This window comes from Hypanus sabinus, chromosome 27, assembly GCF_030144855.1.
Source record: "Hypanus sabinus isolate sHypSab1 chromosome 27, sHypSab1.hap1, whole genome shotgun sequence".
Taxonomy (NCBI): Eukaryota; Metazoa; Chordata; class Chondrichthyes; order Myliobatiformes; family Dasyatidae; genus Hypanus; species Hypanus sabinus.
Window position 1 is genome coordinate 26,601,326 of NC_082732.1, and position 21,124 is coordinate 26,622,449.

The 21,124-nt window shown below is 41.0% G+C and overlaps 1 protein-coding gene across 1 annotated transcript in view; it reads left to right on the top strand.

Annotated features, from left to right (window-relative positions):
• clcn6 (chloride channel 6) overlaps window positions 1–21,124 on the top strand; it is a 55,904-nt gene that overhangs the window by 3,786 nt on the left and 30,994 nt on the right. The window contains exons 2-11 of the mRNA XM_059952047.1: window positions 2,129–2,188; window positions 4,797–4,862; window positions 7,597–7,662; window positions 12,512–12,578; window positions 12,929–13,035; window positions 15,188–15,314; window positions 17,314–17,381; window positions 18,258–18,316; window positions 19,582–19,714; window positions 20,498–20,611. Coding sequence (XP_059808030.1) covers window positions 2,129–2,188; window positions 4,797–4,862; window positions 7,597–7,662; window positions 12,512–12,578; window positions 12,929–13,035; window positions 15,188–15,314; window positions 17,314–17,381; window positions 18,258–18,316; window positions 19,582–19,714; window positions 20,498–20,611 — 867 coding nt within the window. The remainder of the gene's footprint in view (window positions 1–2,128; window positions 2,189–4,796; window positions 4,863–7,596; window positions 7,663–12,511; window positions 12,579–12,928; window positions 13,036–15,187; window positions 15,315–17,313; window positions 17,382–18,257; window positions 18,317–19,581; window positions 19,715–20,497; window positions 20,612–21,124) is intronic.

The window sequence follows — 21,124 nt, forward strand, 5'->3', positions numbered from 1 at the left end:
ATTAGGGGTCCAAAACTGCACACAATACTCCAGGTGTGGTCTCACCAAGGCCTTGTACAACTGCAGTAGAACCTCCCTGCTCCTGTACTCGAATCCTCTTGCTATGAATGCCAACATACCATTCGCCTTTTTCACTGCCTGCTGTACCTGCACGCTCACTTTCAATGACTGGTGTACAGTGCCACCCAGGTCTCGTTGCACCTCCCCTTTTCCTAATCAGCCACCATTCAGATAATAATCTGTTTTCCTGTTCTTGCTACCAAAGTGGATAACCTCACATTTATCCACATTAAATTGCATCTGCCATGAATTTGCCCACTCACCTAACCTATCCAAGTCACCCTGCATCCTCTTAGCATCCTCCTCACAGCTAACAACGCTGCCCAGCTTTGTGTCATCTGCAAACTTGGAGATGCTGCATTTAATTCCCTCATCTAAATCATCAATGTATATTGTAAACAACTGTGGTCCTAGCACTGAGCCTTGCGGTACCCCACTAGTCACTGCCTGCCATTCTGAAAAGGTCCCGTTTATTCCTCTTTGCTTCCTGTCTGGCAACCAATTCTCTATCCACATCAATACCATATCTCCAATACCATGTGCTTTAAGTTTGTACACTAATCTCCTGAGTGGGACCTTGTCAAAAGCCTTTTGAAAACCCAAATATACCACATCCACTGCCTCTCCCCTATCCACGCTACTAGTTACATCCTCAAAAAATTCTGTAAGATTCGTCAGACCTGATTTTCCTTTCACAAATCCACGCTGACTTTGTCCGATGATTTCACTGCTTTCCAAATGTGCTGTTTGATAACCGACTCTAGCATTTTCCCCACCACTGATGTCAGGCTAACCGGTCAAAAATTCCCCAGTTTCTCTCTCCCTCCTTTTTAAAAAAAGTGGGGTTACATTAGCCAATCCTCAGGAACTAATCCAGAACCTAAAGAGTTTTGAAAAATTATCACTAATCAGATTCAGATTCAGTTTATTGTCATTTAGAAACCACAAATGCAATGCAGTTAAAAAATGAGACAATGTTCCTCCAGAATGATATCACAAAAGCATATGACAAAACAGACTACACTAGAAAATCCACATAACGTTTGGCAATCCCCAATCCAGAGTCCGGAGAGGCTGCTGCATATTAATATCGCGCGACTGTCTTAGCGCGTTCCCCGGAAAGGAGCTCCAAATCCACCAGACAAACAAGAACAAAAACTAAAGCTACAAGACCTGCACAAAACCATATAGTTACAACATATAGTTACAACAATGCAAACAATAGTATAATTGATAAAAACGGACTATGGGCACAGTAAAAATAGTCCAAAGATGTTAAAGGACTATAAGTTCAAAAGAAATCACCACACAGTTTCCACAAGTCCCCAGGGTCCCGACAGACTCACCATCCCACGCTGGCGGCAGAAGGGAATACCCCCGCTATGGGGTTCCACGGTGCCGCCCGAGTCAGCCTCGCAGACGCAGCACACAATGAAAGCTCCGTCGAAACCAGCCTTGCAGACGTAGCACACACTGAAAGCGACCTGACCGCAGCGGACTCCGAGTCCGTCAAACCTCCGAGCCAACGACCATCCCCTCCGGCACAGCTTCTCCGAGCACCATCCTCTGCCGAGCTTATTAAGACGGCCCTGCCAACGGCCATTGGCAACGCGACCCCAAGGACTGGAGACCTGTTCTTCCCAGCAGAGTCCCGGACCTCACAGCAGCAGCAGCAACGAAGAAGGTCTTCCTGGAGACTTCCAGATGTAACTCCATGCTCCCACGTCTGTTTTCAATCGATTATGTTTGCACACGGCACCCCACTTCACAAATAACAGATAATCAGCTCCGGAGTGGCCGCTGCAAGCTCCGTCGCACCGCCATCTTGGAAATCTACTAATGCATCCACTATTTCTTGGGCTACTTCCTTAAGCACTCTGGGATGCAGACCATCTGGCCCTGGGGATTTATCTGCCTTTAATCCCTTCAATTTACCTAACACCACTTCCTTACTAACATTCCCTACTCTGTTCCTCCATCTCACTAGACTCTCGGTCCCCTACTATTTTCGGAAGATTATTTATCTTACTGGGCTGGAATTAATGCAATATTCTATTTTCCCCGGTAGACTATTCTCGGAGAGACGCATGAGGAAGAGGATGAAATTTTGCCACGCAAAGACTATGAGGTATACAATAGCCTGATGTAGACTATTGTGCATTCAAATTTTATTTGTTCCTGTTTATTGCATATAATATCCTGAAAGAGGAATAGAAAAGATAATTTGTGCAATGTCCTACTTTTTATTCCTCATTTCTTCCAATCCTTTGAGTTCTATCCATCAGCTGGGACTCGAGCACAGTAACTGCAAGTATATTTCTTCTGCACTGAAGAATTCTCTTTCTGACATTTTTCAATTGTTTAAGCCATGTGTCTGTTTAAATTACTTAATTGCTCAGCTATTATTCCTTCCAAATTCTGGGTGGTTCTTTCACACAGCAGAGGAGTGAGAGGAATAGCTTTCAAGCAGAGAAGATTATGAACCCTTGTTAAATATATTGTAGCTTAATGTGGCCTACCTTGTGAAACTCTTGGATGAAAGCTCTGTTCCTTACTTTGAAGAAAGTGCAGTGTATGATCGATATCGCAGAAGGTCAGTGTAACAAACTTTGTTTTAGCTGGATATTTCCCTTTTGATGCCACGTGAGCGACTTGGTGGCAGTGATTTCAAAGAGCTGCAATAGGTAGCCAGAGTAAATTGGCATCTGTAAACCATGCTACAATGTAAAAAGTAATATCCCAGCCTGATGCAATCACAGCTGATTCAATCAAGTCCAGGGCCAGGTTCTGTAATTTTCCCTATTAGGCTGGAACCCAACAATTAGATCATTTTAGTCTTGAGTGGGGCAGCAGGCAGAAGGAATTGGAATTTATTTATTATTGTACTAAGATGCAGTGAAAAGCTCGTCTTGCATACTAGATTGGGCCCAGGTCTCCTTCAGATGGAGAGAAACAAACAGCTGGTCCCTCCAGGCAATGGGCTATGTTTATATCCACCATCTGGTGATTGATGCCCACCAATCAATTCTGGATCAAGGGGCTTGCCTGCATTGTTTGCCCCTGACCTTTTCAATGGTTTGTCGCTAAGCTCCCTCATTGACAGGCGGTGGTATACTGACAGATGTGTACAACAATTTAAATCTGAATTTGTATGGAATCAGCCAATTGCAAATTGAGCTCAATGATTTCTTTATATATCTCTAAGCCTGTAGTTGGGTCATATCAGACTTGGGTCAGGAAACCAGGCCCTACCACAAAGGAACCTGAAAAAAAATGTGGTAGTTCACTAATTTAACGCTAAGGAGTGGTTTACAGATTAGATTTGAATCAAGGGAATCAGGAGGTTATTACACTGAATAACATGCTCTGGGGTGAGTTTCCGGTTGGAATTTAATCGAGTTTTGGGTGGTTGATATACAGAATAACTGGTCAATCAGTTGGCACTTGTGGTTCAGGCTATCGATAACATCGTAAATAACTTGAACCCCAAAGTTAAATTATAACTTTTAATTGAGTTGCTAATTTCTAAACATATTATTATTACATGCAGATATTTTCATTTTAATTTTGCTCATTCTTGGTGCTAACTATGGATTTTATCTGATCCGTAACAACCACAAAATGTGTACCCGAGATACTGTGGAACTGGGATCTAAAGAAAGTGGATAACTTAAAAGTAATAATTATTAGTTTAAAAAGAAGTACAGAAACTAAATGCTGATAGATCTTCTTTAATGGGATTTTGAAATAGTCTTCAATCAAAGGAGGAAGAGTAGGTGGAGAACTGCATACCAACTAGCCTGACATCATTGACACATGAGCTACTGCAGATGCTGGAAATCTAGAGCGATACACACAATGTGCTGGAGGAGCTCAGCAGGTCAGGCAGCATCTATGGATGGGAACAAGCAGTCGATGTTTTGGGCCAAGACCCTTCAATAGGCCTTGCATCAGCTGTCAGGAAAATCCATTTTTTAAGGTAGCAGTGAAGGTCCTTCAAAAACTAATCATTGAGCATATCCAACGTGCATTTTTGGATTAAAACTGACATGTATTAAGGATGTAAGTAACTCCAGAGGTTTCACTTCACCATTTTTGAATTTTTCTGGTAGCTTTCAATATGGTGCTACAGGAAACATTTTTTTTTCAGGAAATTGGTGATAATGTATACACGGAAAATTAAAGTCAGAAATGAGAGGAGGAATCACATTGAAACAGAAATCAGGGTTCAGAAGGAAGCTATATTCTTTTACAAGAGAAAGATGGGAGCATAAAATCAGGAAAAGTTTAAGAGATGAGAAATTTCTTTACTATTCTAGAGGGTTAGTGTTACTTGGACTTTGAATATATTTTGGGTTCCCATTGCTAGAATTTAGATGCTTAATGGAATAAAATTATATGGGAATGAACTTGGAAATTACAGAAAATAGAGTTGGGTTGTTGCTCAACCATTCCAGCTCCTACCCCACTGTTACAAGACCTTTGAATGGTTCCGTAGGATGATTGCATAGGCTCTTGACTTCACAGTCTACATCGTTATGATCCTGCACTTTATTATTTCCTTGCAGTATACTTTCTCATGTGCTGTAACACTTTATTCTGTACTATATAATGATTTGATTTTATCTACATGGACAGTTTGAAAGATGGTACATGTGACAATACTAAATGAATTCTAATTCAAAGTATTGAATTGTGCAGCCACTTTTTCTCATACCATTATGTTCTTTTGGCAGAGTTTGGATTATGACAAGTGCATTAATGAACCGTACCTGGAGGTGCTGGAAACACTGGACAACAAGGTATGCAGAGCTACTACTGTTAAACCTGGGCGTGATTACGTGATCAGGAAGCAAGTGTGGTTGGAAAGTAAATGCTGGCCTTGCTAGCGACAGCCATGTCCGAGAAAAATAATACAAAGATTGACCGTATGAATAGAAGAAGCTTCTATTCTAGTTGGGGACTTTAGAGTTTAGAAAAGGGCAACATTGACAGAACATGGGTTGAAATAACTTGAAAGATCACAAGATTTTCATTAGATGAGCAATATTTTTGATTTTTCACATGCTTTATATTTAAGTTTGCTGGCGACACCAATGTCATTGGCCAAATCGAAGGTGATGATGAATCAGCATATAGGAGGGAGGTTGAAAATCTGGCTGAGTGGTGCCACGACAACAACCTCTCACTCCATGTCAGCAAGACCAAGGAGCTGATTATTGACCAGGAGGAGGAAACCAGAGGTCCATGACCCAGTCCTCATTGGAGCACCAGAGGTGGAGAGGATCACAGCTTTAAAGTCCACAGTGTTACCATTTCAGAGGAGCTGTCCTGCGCCCAGCACATAATTGCAATTACAAAGAAAGCACAACAGCGACCTGCTTCCTAGAAGTTTGGGAAGATTTGGCATGACATCTAAAACTTTGACGAACTTCTACAGATGTGTGGTGGAGAGTTTGACTCATTGCATCACGGTCTGGTATGGAAATACCAATGTCTTTGATTGGAAAATCCTACAAAAAGAAGTGGATATAGCCCAGTTCATCACAGGTAAAACCCTCCCCAATATTTACACATCTGCATGGATTGCTGTCACGGGAATGCAACATCCATCATCAAGGACACCCGCCACCCAGACCATCTTGCTGATGCCATCAGGAAGAAGGCAGGGAAACCTCAGGACACATACTATCAGTTCAGGAACAGTTATTACCTTTCAACTATCAGGCTGTTGAACCAGAAGGGATAGCTTCACTCAACTTCACTTACCCCTTCACTAAACTGTTCCCACATACAATGGACTCACTTTCAAGGACTCTTCTTTGCAAGTTCTTGATATTTGTTACATATTTAAATATTTATTATTATTATTTTTCTCTTTTGTCTGTTGTCCTTTGCACCTTGGTTGTTTGTCTGTCTTGTTGGATGTGGTCTTCTGTTAAGTCTATTACATTTCTTGGATTTATTCTGTAAGAAAATGAATCTCAGTGTTGTATATGGTGACGTATTATGTGATTTGATGATAAATTTACTTCAGAACTTATTTGAATTTTTTTTGCTTAACAGAATTTTTTTCTGATCTCTGTGTAAACCTTAAACTTAGACTTACTCTTCACAAGCCAAACTTTGAAAATTTTCTTAGCTGTTGAAAATCTTATGACTGTCTCGACTGGTATAAAAGCTTTTCCAGCTGTTCAGGTGACATCGCAGGATGTCAGTGGTAATAGCATTGAATGTCAAGGGTGTGATGAAGATGCTCTTGTGATGGTTATTGCCTGCTGAGCCCTCATGATTTTCAGAATTGGATTTAATCATTTAGGTCTCCATCCTATTCAGAAATTTGAACACAGAATCTAAGCTGGTACTCTGGTATCAAGGGAATATTTGAGGTAGAAATATTTGAAAGAGATGTTAAGTATTAGCCCTTGCACCTGATATGAATAGCTCATCTCGCCTTGTTATCTTAAAGAAGATTAGAACAGTTACCCTGGTTTGGTTAATAAAACCCTTCAGTAAACACCACTAAGAATGATTTGCTTACTTATCATAGTGAAATCTTTCTGTGAGATTATAGTTTATAGTTTTTCTTGCACCACGCTGACTAAAACACCTAATGCAACCTCATGTTACGAATAATGCTTTATAAATTGACATTTGCATTTTCTGCATCTGCAATTGTCTGGATTGAATTTTTACCTTTCAAAGGTCACTCCTACAAAACATAATGTTCTTTTTTCCCTCAATAGCACCATTTCCTGCAATCTAACATAAATGTTAGGAAAAACCAAAAATGGCATATTTTGTATTTAATTAACTTAATTTGAATAAAGTTAATAAACAATTAGTTTTAAATTTAGAATAATCTAATATTGTTTGTCTGATTCCTTGTGATAAGATTTTATTGGGAGGCTCTCCCTCCCATAGTGACTTGAATTTGGATGCTCTTTCTCCCTGTGCCTGTGAGTTGCATTTGGAGTGTGCAGTTTGACATGAATGTAAGGCACATTATTTCTCAGGGTGCTCCCAGTCAGCTGTGCTAATGAAATATTTATAACCTAGAAACAGGATCCCTCATTGATTGGTGGAGCAAGATTAATTATGTCTTTGCTGATATAACAGCTCATTTGCTTGTTCTGATTATTTTGCCTTTTATGCTTTATCTTAAGAAAACCTACTGATTGACTCTCAATCACCCACCTTCAAATACAAAGGATAGTGGCTTATTGAGGGAAGGGGATCACTGAATTTCATTATTCTTACAGTGAAGAAGTACTTGCTTTAAATAAATATTAGCAAATTGTAAATAAACTGGTTTTATAAAAAGTTGAAAACACTCTAGAAGACAATTAGCACCAGTGGTGAGCAAATAGATACCAATTCAGATTTGGAGCCTTTAAATGGTTTCATTTTTCATGTTGCTGATTCTTCGGAGATCAATTATTCTACATCTCTTCCATTGTTAATTCAAGTTTGTTTGCTCTGATCTCTCTGCGTTTCTTTGATTTATCTGATCTATTTGTCTTCTCTTTTGAATAGAGAGTCAGGAGATACGAGGCAGTTAAATGGATCTTGGTATTTTGTATCGGAGTCTGCACTGGTTTGGTAAGTGACTTCTTGATCAAACTGTTGGTGTGTGTTTAATATAATGAAAGAAGACCTGTCAGTGATGCCTTCAGGGGCTGTGCCTGAGATTTAAATGCTACTGATGAATAGGGTATCAAAGGGCAAAGGTCTGAGTATTGGGCTGTTAACTTTCAGTAAGAATCGCATTAATTAGCCTTACTATTGTGTCACAATTTTTAAACTTTGAGCTGTAGTAGCCCTAGTTGGTCTTGGATATTTCTTCTGCCTGTTTGGGGATTAGTTTTATTCCTCCCCAGAGTTCCAGAATTTCATGTTTTGTTTATTGTCCTTACAGATTTTTGGTTAATTGTCTAGAATGTATATTGTTGTCCTTGTTTTCAAATCTTACTCCTCTATCTCTGCAACCTTCTCTAGCAGTGTGGTATCTCCTTCAACTTGGCATATTTCTTCCCGTATTCGCTACTTTTTGTAGGCTTTTCTCTTCAAGGACGTTGGTGTTCCCATACCAGGCTGTGGTATTCTCTTCACCATGCATCTGTAGAAGTTTGTTGAAGTTGTAGATGACACGTTGAATCTGCACAAACATCTAAGAAAGTAGAGGCGCCGCCGTGCCTTTGTATTGCCACTTGTGTTCTGGACCAAGGACAGAACATGTTCTCACATATTCTCACTCACTCAACTTGTCCAAAACACCTTAGAGCCTCTTCTTTTTCCTACTTGTAATTCCACCTAATTTGGTATAGTCACCAAGTGTGGAAGCATTTAATCCCTTCACCAAAAATTAATATTGATGTTAATTAGTGGAGCCTCGATAACTAATCCCATTAACAGCGTTGCCCCCATGTGCCCATACTGACCATCCTATCAAAAACCTTCCAGAAATCCAAATACATCAGATCTGCTGATTATTGTTTTCAACTCCCCAGCCCCCACACACCTATCTATTACGGCAACTGATTGTCAAACATAATTTTTATTTCACTAGTCCTTGCTGACTCTCCTGTTACTCTTTTCAAGGTGTGCTGTATTTTATTCTTTGCCATAGATTCCAGCATTATTCCCACCATCAAGTGATCCAGAGAGCTACTTTTCTGACTTCTACTTGCACGTTCCCCAATGACAGTGGTAAATGTCCCTGTAAGGTTGTTGGTCCCAATCCGGCTGATGTGTCACGACTTCTGGCTATTCACCCAACCTGCTAGGATACCGTGCAGCTGCTCTGTGACAACTTGATCCTGGCCTCAGGGAAATAACATCACTTCAAGTTTTGTCTGTGGTCATAAAAATGCATATTTGGCCTCTTAACTGTTGAATCCTCTGTTATTATTGCAGTTCCACTCTATCTGTCTTCTCTAGTAGTAGAGTCATTCATGGTTCAACATTGCTGACTTTGGCTGCCGTCCCCAGATTAATCATTACCTGAAAGAGTTTACTGATGACCACTGTCTCCCCTAAGTTGCCCGGGTGTGCGACTGTGCAGTTACTGAAATGCTTCCACTCATATATCCTTGTAGCCACACTGCTCGAATTTTCTTTTATATAATGTTAATTTAATTTTGGTTATGTTAATATAATTGTAATTAATTGTGTTAATGAATATAATCTATAAATTTTGTAAATAATAAATGTACCACAAGCTTTACTTGGAAACGTTTTAGAGTTTCAAAGTATTTATATTGTCAGTGTTTCAAGGTTCAACACTGTTACAAATTGTAACAGTAAACAATATGAGTCAGTAGCTCATAGTTAACAGTCAGTCAGTCTGATAAATGCCGACACCATCTAATCAAAACATTTTACTTTTGCCAATGTGCCTGTCGGTTGTTTTGACTGTCTGACATTGTTTACTTGTGTTGTGAGTTGTGGTTTGTGTTTGCTTGATGTGCATATTAGAGAAAATAATCAAAGTGCCACACAGCTTTCAGGCTATTAAACAATATCTGTCTGGCCATCACCCTTTCTCCCCTTCTATCTTAACACTCTTAAGCAAGAAGAACTGGAACAATGGCTAATATACAGAATGTATGTTGAAGTCTCCTGCCTTAGAGTGATGCAGAAGAGAAGGCATTTTGGTCAATTAGGTCCATGCCAGCACATGGGGTAGGAAATCATTTAGTCCCATGCCCCTTCTTATTCCCTTATCCCTGGAATGTTTTCTTTTATCAATTAATTCCCCTTTGATTCCTTTTGCTGTGTACCTACATTTAGGGTTTACCTAGAGCCATTTAACTTAACCAGCACATCCTTGGGATGTAGCAGAAAAGTGGAACAGCTGGAAGAAACTAACAGTCATAGAAGGAACCTGGAAGCTATGTGCAAGTGGATATTTATGACAGGGAAACATTCAAGATTTTCTACATGTTATTGGATGGGCAGTCCAATTATAGAACTGCCTTGCCATACTTAAGTAATAACTGACTAACAAAAAATTATCCAAAAATATTCATCATCCACTAACTTGACTTGCACTGATGTGTCAGTGTTTAACTGAATACCAGAGTTCAAGCTCTTAAAGGAAAACCACTCACGATCGCCCTACTTCAATGCTGTATACAAATCTCTTCTTATAACTGCCCTGTTTCTCCAAACCTTTACTAGCTTCTAATATGAAGTACTAACAATTTTGGTTTCCAAAGTATTCTTGGAAGTACAGATGGCCCTCCTTGTCCGCGAGTTCCGCATGTGCGAATTCAACCAACCGCGAGTCGAGAAAACCCGGAAGTGCTCTTCCAACACTCATTCTTCGAGCATGTACAGACATTTTCTCATGTCATTATTCCCGAAACAATGCAGTATAACAACTACTTACATAGCATGTACATTGTATTAGGTATTATAAGTAATGTAGAGATGGTTTAAAGTATACGGGAAGATGTGTGTAGGTGATCGTGGATCGGGATTAAAAAAAATCAAGCTATATCCAGTATTATTTAGCGTCAGTCAAACGTTTGTCTTAGAAAATAGTGCAGACGGCCCTCCTTATCCACGTGGGATTGGTTCCAAGACCCCTCGCGGATACCAAAAAATGCGGATGCTCAAGTCCCTTATTTAACCTGTCTCAGTGCGGTAATCTTTAGGACCCAGCGGAACCCCGGACTTTATTTAACTTGTGTAAGTGCGGTGGACTTCAGGACCTGGTGGTGCAGCTCTGAATCAGCAGTGTTTCTGTTCACGAAAATAATCATGATCACGATTTGGAAAGAGTTGAAACGCCATTGGTGATTGGAAAAGCATTAGGCTACAGTCGGTCAACGATGGGAACAATTTTAATGGAGCATGTGAAAGGCCCTGCCCCGATGAAAGCTACAATTATTACTAAGCAACACAGTGGTTTAATTATGGAAATACGTATGTTTCTTAAGTTTTCTATGCATAGAAAGGTAAAATATGTACTATATACTAAGAAAAACATTTGACTGACACTAAATAATACCGGATGTACCTGTTCCAACTTCAAATCCGACTTAAAGATGGACTCAGGAAAGGAACTCATTCATAACCCGGGGACTGCCTGTACATTTAAGTCATTTCTAGAATACTTATAATACCTAATACAACGTAACTGTTATGTAAATAGTTGTTTTACTGTAGTGTTTAGGGAATAATGACAAGAAAAAATAGTCTGTACATGCTCATACAATGAGTGCTGGAGAGAGAACTTCGGGGTTTTCCTGATTCACGGTTGGTTAAATCCGCGCATGCGGAACCTGTGGATAAGAAGGGCCGACTGTACATATTTTACCTTTCTATGCACATAAAACACTTAAGAAATGTATGCATTTCAATAATTAAACCACTGCATTGCTTAGTAATAATTGTAGCTTTCATCGGGGCAGGGCCTTTCTCACTTTATCCTTTAAAATTGTTCAGATTGTTGACCAACTATAGCCTTACACTTTTCCAATGACCAATTGTTTCACCTCTTCCCAATTGCTTTATTATTTCCACTTTATTTTCAATCGTGATCGTGATTATTTTCGTGAACAGAAACAATGCGATTCAGAGCTCTGCTGGGTCCTGACGACCACCTCTTTGAGAACGGTTAAATAAAGTCCAGGGTTCTGCTGGGTCCTAAAGTCCGCTTCACTGTCAGGTTAAATAAGGGACTTGAGCATCCGCGTCTTTTAGTGTCTGTGAGGGGCCCTGGAACCAATCCCTCGCAGATAAGGAGGGCCAAATGTATTGGGATATTTTGGACAATGTGTATGTGATTTTGCATAATGATGTGCTTTTAATTTAGTGGTTTATTGCACTTTTTTGAGTACTTCACAAACTATGAATTAACTTTCAGTCCAGGTAACACTTTCATTTTCATTTTTAAAATCTTTTTTATCTTTGTTTTCATTTTTAAAATCTTTTTTTATTTGCAGGTCTTTTTTTCTTAAAATCTTGCAGGTAACACTGCAAGATTCTGTTCAGGGTGATGAACTGGATGACTAACTTATAGGTTTTTGGTGATATTGGTTGAGAGAAAAATGTTTCCTGGGCCATTAAGGGAAATTATCCTGGATTCTCAGAAACTTGATTCTTATGCCTCATCTAAACTATGCCGCTCCAAATATGCACATCTGTTATACATCGCCTTTTGCCTAGATTATGTGTTCAAGAGCTGTAATAGAGTTTGAACAGATGATCTGATTCTGACTGGAATATTGCCATTTTTTTCCACTCTGATTTAATGGAAAAGTTAATTGGGACAACTATTACTGTGTGTTTGAAGACTGTCAGACATCACTTAATAGTCGTATTTCATTACTTCATTCTAAGAGCATAAGACATAAGAACAGAATCTGGTCATTCAGCCTGTTGAGCTCTGCTATTTGATCAAGGCTGATTTCCAATGACTGTTTCCATCTTTTTGTTTTAGGTTGGTCTCTTTATCGATTATTTTGTTCATCTCTTCCAAAATCTCAAGTTCCAAATTATTGGAAAATGTATCCTTTAACTTAACGTTATATCAGGATCTGACGGATGACTGGAGAAAAACCTGCAACAGCTTCCACATCCTATGAATGAATTTAAAAAATGTAGAGTGAGGCTGATTTTTATCTTCTGTGTACCATATCTGCTATGAAGTGCCCTCCGGTCAGTTGGCCTTGCTGCAGTCTTTAATGGAACTGTGCTTTCAAATCAAGCTTTTTATCTCCTTGCATTAGCAGCTTCCCTGCTTTGCTTTTGTCTTAAAGGGATTGTGTGAATCAAATCTTTGTAGAAAGAACCTCGCAATCTTGAAGATGTTTTGACTGATGAGTGCTGTGTATTCTCCTTGATTCCTTTCCTTCAGCGGTGGAAGATTGCAGTGAGGGGGGCTGTCTTGTGCTGTCCCTCCTTGAGATTCTAGCATTCAATATTGGTTTCATCTTCCTGGCCAGCCTGCTAGTGCTGATTGAGGTACAAAATTGCATCTGTGTTTCTATCACACTTGGTTAATGTTTTCCATCAAAAGTGAACGATATAGTACGAGGGATGATTGATAAGTTCGTGGCCTAAGGTCGAAGGAGTCAAATTTAGAAAACCGAGTACATTTATTTCTCAACGTAGTCCCCTCCTACATTTACGCACTTATTCTAGTGGTCATGGAGCATATGGATCTTGGACCTCCAGAAAGTGTCCACATCAGGGGTGATTGATAAGTTTGTGGCCTAAGGTAGAAGGAAATGAGTTATACAGGTCTCATTACATGCACACGCATGTCAACTCTTTGAGTGATTATGCAGAAAGTTGGAAGTTAATAACTCATCTTCTGCCTTAGGCCACAAACTTATGAATCACTCCTGATGAGTTATTAACTTCAAACTTTCTGCATAATCACTCAGAGAGTTGAACTGCACGTGCATGTAATGAGAGCTGTATAACTCATCCCCTACCTGGTCCATTTCCGACACCTCCCTCCCCTTTCTTGACCTTTCTGTCTCCATCTCTGGAGACGGCCTATCTACTGATATCTACTATAAGCCTACAGACTCTCACAGCTACCTGGACTATTCCTCTTCCCACCCTGTCTCTTGCAAAAAGGCTATCCCCTTCTCACAATTCCTCCGTCTCCACTGCATCTGCTCTCAAGATGAGGCTTTTCATTCCAGGACGAAGGAGATGTCTTCCTTTTTTAAACAAAGGGGCTTCTCTTCGTCCACCATCAACTCTGCTCTCAAACGCATCGCTCCCATTTCCCGCACATCTGCCTTCACCCCATCCACCCACCACCCCACTCGGGATAGGGTTCCCCTTGTCCTTACCTACCACCCCACCGGCCTCCAGGTCCAACGTATAATTCTCCATAATTTCCGCCACCTCCAACAGGATCCCTCCCACTACCAAAAACATTTTTCCCTCCCCCCCCCTTCTGCTTTTCGCAGGGATCACTCCCTACGCGACTCCCTTGTCCACTCGTCCGTCCCCCCCCCATCCCTTTCCACCGATCTCCCTCCTGGCACTTAACCTTGTAAACGGAACAAGTACTACACCTGCCCTTATACTTCCTCCCTCACCACCATTCAGGGCCCCAGACAGTCCTTCCAGGTGAGGTGACACTTCACCTGTGAGTCGGCTGCTGTGGTATACTGCTTCCGGTGCTTCCAGTGTGGCCTTTTATATATTGGTGAGACCCGACGCAGATTGGGAGACCGTTTTGCTGAACGCCTACGCTCGGTCCACCAGAAAAAGCAGGATCTCCCAGTGGCCACACATTTTAATTCCACGTCCCATTCCCATTCTGATATGTCTATCCATGGCCTCCTCTACTGTCAAAATGAATCCAAACTCAGGTTGGAGGAACAACACCTTATATACCAGCTGGGTAGCCTCCAACCTGATGGCATGAACATTGACTTCCGTTAATGCCCCTCCTCCCCTTCTTACCCCATCCCTGACATATTTAGTTGTTTGCCTGATCTCCATCTCCCTCTGGTGCTTCTCCCCCCCCACCCCCGCCGTCCCATGATCCTTTCCCTTCTCCAGCTCTGTATCACTTTTGCCAATCACCTGTCCAGCTCTTAGCTTCATCCCACCCCCTCCGGTCTTCTATCATTTCACATTTCCCTCTCCCCCCACTACTTTCAAATCTCTTACTATCTTTCCTTTCGGTTAGTCCTGACGAAGGGTCTCGGCCCGAAACGTCGACAGCGCTTCTCCCTGTAGATGCTGCCTGACCTGCTGTGTTCCACCAGCATTTTGTGTGTGTTGTTGTTTGAATTTCCAGCATCTGCAGATTTCCTCGTGTTAGAAATCTCATCCCCCACTATCTTAGGCCATGAACTTATCAATCACCCTCATATAAGGCAGCAACAGCACCTGATGATTCATGTCCCGTTAGCACTGTATTGTTTATTTTCTGTTGCTCACCTTACACAATGCTTACTGCAGTTGCACATCATAATTGGGTTTATTATCACTGGTATGTGTCATGAAATTTGTTAGTCATTGTTTTTCTTAAAAAAAGCTTAAAGGTAGTTTTGTATTGCCTTGGTGGGGGGAGGGAGCGGTCTTCATTATCAGGCCTTGTCTTTATTATTTTTTTGCAAAAATCTCTCTCTCTGCTTCACAGCCCATTGCAGCTGGGTCGGGAATTCCAGAAATCAAGTGCTACCTAAATGGTGTGAAGATCCCTGGGATTGTGAGGCTGCGGACCCTGGTCACTAAAGCTCTGGGTGTGCTCTTCTGTGTGTCTGGAGGTAAAGAACATTCCTCTCTCTCTCTCTCTCTCTGTCTTTTAGATACAAGCATAGTGAAGCATGCCGAGTCTTGATAAGATTACCGAAATCCAACTTCATTATGTCCAATGAAGAAGCCATAAAGATAGCCTGATATTTTAGGTGGAATATTTACTGCAAATAAAATATTCTCCATTTCTATGGAGGAATTTAAGGTGGAGGGTTATATGGGGGGCAGGGTTTAAGGGTCAGCACAACATTGTGGGCCAAATGGCCTGTGCTGTATTGCTGCTGCTGTTTGTATTTCTATATTTGTAAACCTTTGAATTTTTACTAAATTAGTGACATTGGCAGCTCTATACACCAACCGCAATATGCTGATCTGCTTTCTTGCAATCCACTTAATTTCTCACTAATGGTCCAGACTTTTACCGAAGTAAATAATTCAGGTGGTAAAGTTATATTTGTTCAGGAATTATCTGTGACTCAGTAAGGTGTGACAAATAGAATCCCATGTTACTCATTTGCTTTAGGGATCAGTTTCAGCATGTCTGTTTACAATGCATTTAGTATATGTTCAGTAAGTTGATTTAATTTTAATGCAGCTCTATGCAAATAACTGAAGTGAGCCGTGATGGTAGCGTTTTGCTTTCTGTTTCCAGTAGGTTGTTCTACTTCTGGTGGGTTGCCTCATATTTTAAATGGGGTAAATTGGTTTGGGGGTACAGTGAACACTTTGTTGTTCATGACATCCATACAGGCCATTTCATCATGTCAATGCAAAGGAAAAATAAGCATGCAGAATAAAGTGTTACAGTTACAAACAAAGTGCAGGCAGACAATGGGTGCAAGGCCATAATGAGGTAGATTATGAGGTCAAAAGTCCATTGTATTGTATTAGAGAGCAGTATTGTCATGGTATGAGGATCTTGCCCTCCTTCGAGGATCGTTACCTTGTCATGATGGAGAGGCTTGTGAGCTTCTGAGAGTGCGAGAGCGGTGCTAACTGGAGCTTGGCTCTTGGTAGCATCACTCATGGTCAAGGGGGGAGGGGGGGGGTTCCAGATAAAGAGGAATGTAACCAAGACTTCATTGGGGGAAGTGGTGGGAGATGATGATACATAATAGTAGTGAAGGGAGAGGAAAGCTGCAGCAGTGAATGGTCCCAAGTTGTGTTGCTTCCATGCCACTGGGCTTTGCCCCTGATCTTGTCAAAGACCGTGTGGAGGCTGTTCATTCACCAGCCTCCCCAGGTCAAACAGAAGTCACGCACAGTACTTCTCCATTTAGAGGAATAGACCCTTAGGAGAACATCGTACTTGAGCCGAGTGATTTGCGCTGCTACTAGAGGACCATTTGAGTAGAAGGTGGCCTTGAGCGTGGTGGTACCTGCTTTCAACCTTTTGTATTTTCTGCCTTTTCGGAGGGGAGAGAAGAGAGAATAACCAGCATGGGTGGGGTCATTGGTTATGTTGGCTGATTTTCTAATGGAGTGAGAAGTGTAGACTGTCAGTGGAGGAGAGGTTGATTTCCATGGCACAGGCACAACTCAGCACAACTCTCTACAGTTTCTTGCGGTCTTGGGCCAAGCCATGATACATCAAGAAAGCATGGTGCATCTTTAAAAAATGTTGAGGGTTAAAGGGGATGCCAGATTTGAGGAAGTAGAGGCACTTGTGTCAGCTGAAGAGTAATCACCTTCAGACTAAAGGGCATGCCATCATTAATATTTTAAAAATGATTATAGATTACTTCTTTGGTGATTATCTCCAACAGCACACTGGTTTTACTGGCTCTGAGAGCTCTGAAAATGAAGAGGATTTAAAATTTTCTCATGTTTGCTTATATGAGGGGACATTTAGTTCTCTCCCCTGTAATTTGAGCTGACTAATTTTTTTAGCATGAGTGCTTTCTTGTTAGTAAGTTCAGTCTTTTTTTAAATTTGGTTCACTTGCCCTCTACTCCTCCTACGAGTCCCAGGTTCTACCTTTACAAACTTACAGTTTACTTTGTTTTCCAGGTTTATTTGTGGGGAAGGAGGGCCCAATGATTCACAGTGGAGCAGTGGTAGGAGCAGGGTTGCCTCAGGTAAATAAGCAAACATATCTCTCACCTTTTGTCTGATTTGTATGTAAAATATTTGGGGTAATCCCCCTGATGACTAGGTTAGATATTCTACTTTCCTTCCAATTCTGTTACTACAGTTTAAATTAGTAAATTATAGAAGTAAAATAGCTGGTGCAACACACCCCAGCTCTCCTACAGCCAGATCACCCTCTAGTCATTGTTAGTGTAACAATAAATACTTGTGTATAGGAACAGAAAATGCACTGCACTCCTTATGGCTCATTGGGGTCGCTGGTCCAATGTGTTTAGTGATTTCACCAGCAGATGCTCTACACTTGGAAAAATTAAGACTAAAACGGTGAGTTGGTGGGATCTGGTCAGTCTTTGTTTTTGTCTTCATCTGAGTTATCATTGTCCAGAGCACTGAATCAGTAGTTCAGCTATTACTGCAAATAGTCGGATTTCGCAAAAACACATTGGAAATGGGAATGCAGCAAAATAATTTGCTAGTTTTGAGCACAAGCCCATTTTATTCTGTTTTCTGGAGTTTGCGAATCTGTCCAGTGTCTTTGTGCTTGGCAGGACTTGTGCAAGTTTACTCCAGTGTTTGTGATAATGTTTAGTTTCGATTTTTTTTTTGCTCTTTCAGATTCTGAGTTTTGTTACAAAGGTGGAGAAGTCAATTGACTTAGCTGATTGGAGATGGATTAAATGCAGGTGAATGTGGATTGAGAGAAGAAGTGGGCTGTGGAGGTGTAGCAGTGCAGAATCAGGGTAAAAGGTGATGTGTGTTGTAGGGCACAAGGAGATGCATGTGATCTTTCAGGTTCTTGCAGTGCTTTGTATTGTGTCATTGTTTCTGATGCTTGCTTCACTTTTTTTTGCCTCCTGGTACAGTTTCAGAGCATCACTTTCCACAAGATCCAGTTCAACTTCCCTTATTTCCGCAGCGACAGGTAAATATCCTCGCCAGTAAATCTTGAACTTTATTAAAAAGTCAATTTCTGTTGCCAGTTTAAGCTTGCGGAGTCTAAACACTACACACTGTTTGCAGTCATTCTCGTTGGGAGTGCAGTCACTTAAATGCTGTGATCTTGTGGTTATTAACTGATGTAGAATATAAATGTGGTTTTGCTTGCCATTGTTGAGAAGCTGAGCAGTGATCAATGTTTAAAGAAGAATTTCATTAGATCAAGACATTAGGGTAAGGTAAAATTAAGCTTGAATGTTGTAAGTTTGTTGCTGAATACCAAAACCATGAAAAGTTCTAGTTCTAGTGGTGGGGGAGAAAGTGGACATAGTTTGTGTTACTTTATTCTGAAGATAGTGATGAACTTCTTGGATTCTGATATAGTGAAAATCAATACTCAATCAACAGCTTAATTGAGTAAGCTGTTGGCCTTTCTAATCTTAACACTTTGTCAGTAAATTATTCCATATTGGTTTCAAAGTACTTTCTGAATAATTGCAGTAAAGATTTTTTTTGGATCAAATGCAACACAAACTAGCCCAATTCTGTGTAGAACTGGGCAATAAAAGGTGGATTTCACTGCAAGGTTTCACGTCTATTGTGTCTTAGCAATGGAGCATTTGCCCTCCATGGTTGTGTGAACAAAGCAATGGAGATGTGGCTCCCTGATGGGGGGAAAACATGTTGATACAGAATATTGTGTTATGTGGAGCCCGGTTTTCAAGTAAACAGATCATTTCAGTGGATCTACACTGTCTGCTTTGAAGAGGCGGAGTGAAACTGAAATCTCCGATAAGGAGGAAGACTTTGGGATATAAGTGGTTGACATCAATAGAAAGGGTGTAGGGGCAGATTAGGTATATGCTTACCACAGCTTAAAAAATACTGCCAATTTTCCATTCCTGGTTTGATGTCAGCAATGAGGTGAGAGAAATTTGCTATAATGCATAGGCCCTCTCTTCCTTCCCTCTTCAAGGTGGTGCACTTATGTCATTCGACCTTTCATGAGCAAGTCAAGAATCTTTGTATCTGATAATTGCAGATAGAGATGTTGCAACCCATAGTCTCAACAAATTTTAAGCGAAGGGCTGTATCTTAGGAGCAGGTTGCCTCAGTTGCTGGTGATAAATCAGGATAAGAAAAGATTGACAAGTTACGCCTTGATGAATGAAGATTTTTTTAACTCAAGTTGGGTTATGTCGCTTTGTTTGGATTCTCGGCTGGCGCTGCGACACTGTGTTGGCTTCACAGAGACAAGCGGGACTTTGTCTCGGCGGGGGCAGCAGCAGGTGTTGCTGCCGCATTTGGAGCTCCGATTGGAGGGACGCTCTTCAGTCTGGAGGAAGGATCGTCTTTCTGGAACCAAGCACTAACCTGGAAAGTGGTGAGTGAGGCGGATTACTTCCAGAGGCAGAAGGATCCATTTTCATGCCTTTGTAAGTCTTTTAGAATATAGAACATTACAGCACAGTATGGGCCCTTTGGCCCATGATGTTGCGTTGATGTTTTAAGCTACTCCACGATCAATCTTACCCTTCCCTCTTACATTTTAACTTCTTCCATGTGCTTAAGAGTTTCTTAAATGCCTGTAATTTAACAACCTTTACTACCATCTATGGCAGTACATTCCAAGTACTTACCTCTTGAAGTTTTTTCTTAAAAACTACCTCTAATATTTCCATAAACTTTTTTCCACTCACTTTAAAAGAATTTTATAAGTCATCCTTTAAAAGGGTGATGGGAGCCACTGCTGCTCTGGGAAAAAGACACTAGTTGTGCACTCTGTCTATGCCGCTAATAATCTACAGACCTTTATCAAATCACCTCTCATCCTCCTTCACTTTAAAGAGAAAAGCCTTCGTTCCCTCAACCTTTCCTTATAAGGTGTATTCTCTGATTCAGCAGCATCCTGGTAAATCTCCAATAAAACGCTCTTTAAAACTTTGTGTGTAAGAAGGGATGATGCTAATCTTTGATTGGGGGCATAGGTAATGCAGCAGTCTGCCACTGCTATCTTCTGGGGGGCTAGTGTTTCTATATACGGTATTTGTATGACTGGGGTGTGCTCAGTGTAGAGCTGAGAGGAAATTGATTTGAATGTTTAGTGTCCAGGCTGGACTTCTGTGATGGTGCTGACTTGGCTATTTTTTCGCTCCTTTTATTCCAGCTCTTCTGCTCAATGTCTGCCACCTTCACGCTCAACCTTTTCCGGTCAGGTATCCACTATGGGAGCTGGGGCTCCTTCCAACTGCCAGGGCTGCTCAGCTTCGGAGAATTTAAGGTACTTTGAATCTTCGAATACTTACTGCAGCAAATCACTTTGTCATCTGAAAGATTGGCCTCAACTTGTTCTCAGTTGTTGTGATTTGACTTGGTTTAATGTTAAAAAGATTTAGCTTCTATCCCAGAGTGATACATCATCATTAAATTACTGGTCAGGGATACTATTACAGCTACAGAAAGGGTGGGTAATGTAGCAGGATCCTCTTTTGAGTCCGTATGGGTGGAAGTCAGGAACAGGAAGGGAGCAGTTACTCTACTGGGGGTATTCTATAGGCCCCCTGGTAGCAGCAGAGATACCGAGGAGCAGATTGGGAGGCAGATTTTGGAAAGGTGCAAAAATAACAGGGTTGTTATCATGGGTGACTTTAACTTCCCTAATATTGATTGGCACTTGATTAGTTCCAAGGGTTTAGATGGGGCAGAGTTTGTTAAGTGTGTCCAGGATGGATTCCTGTCACAGTATGTTGACAGGCCGACTAGGGGGAATGCCATACTAGATCTAGTATTAGGT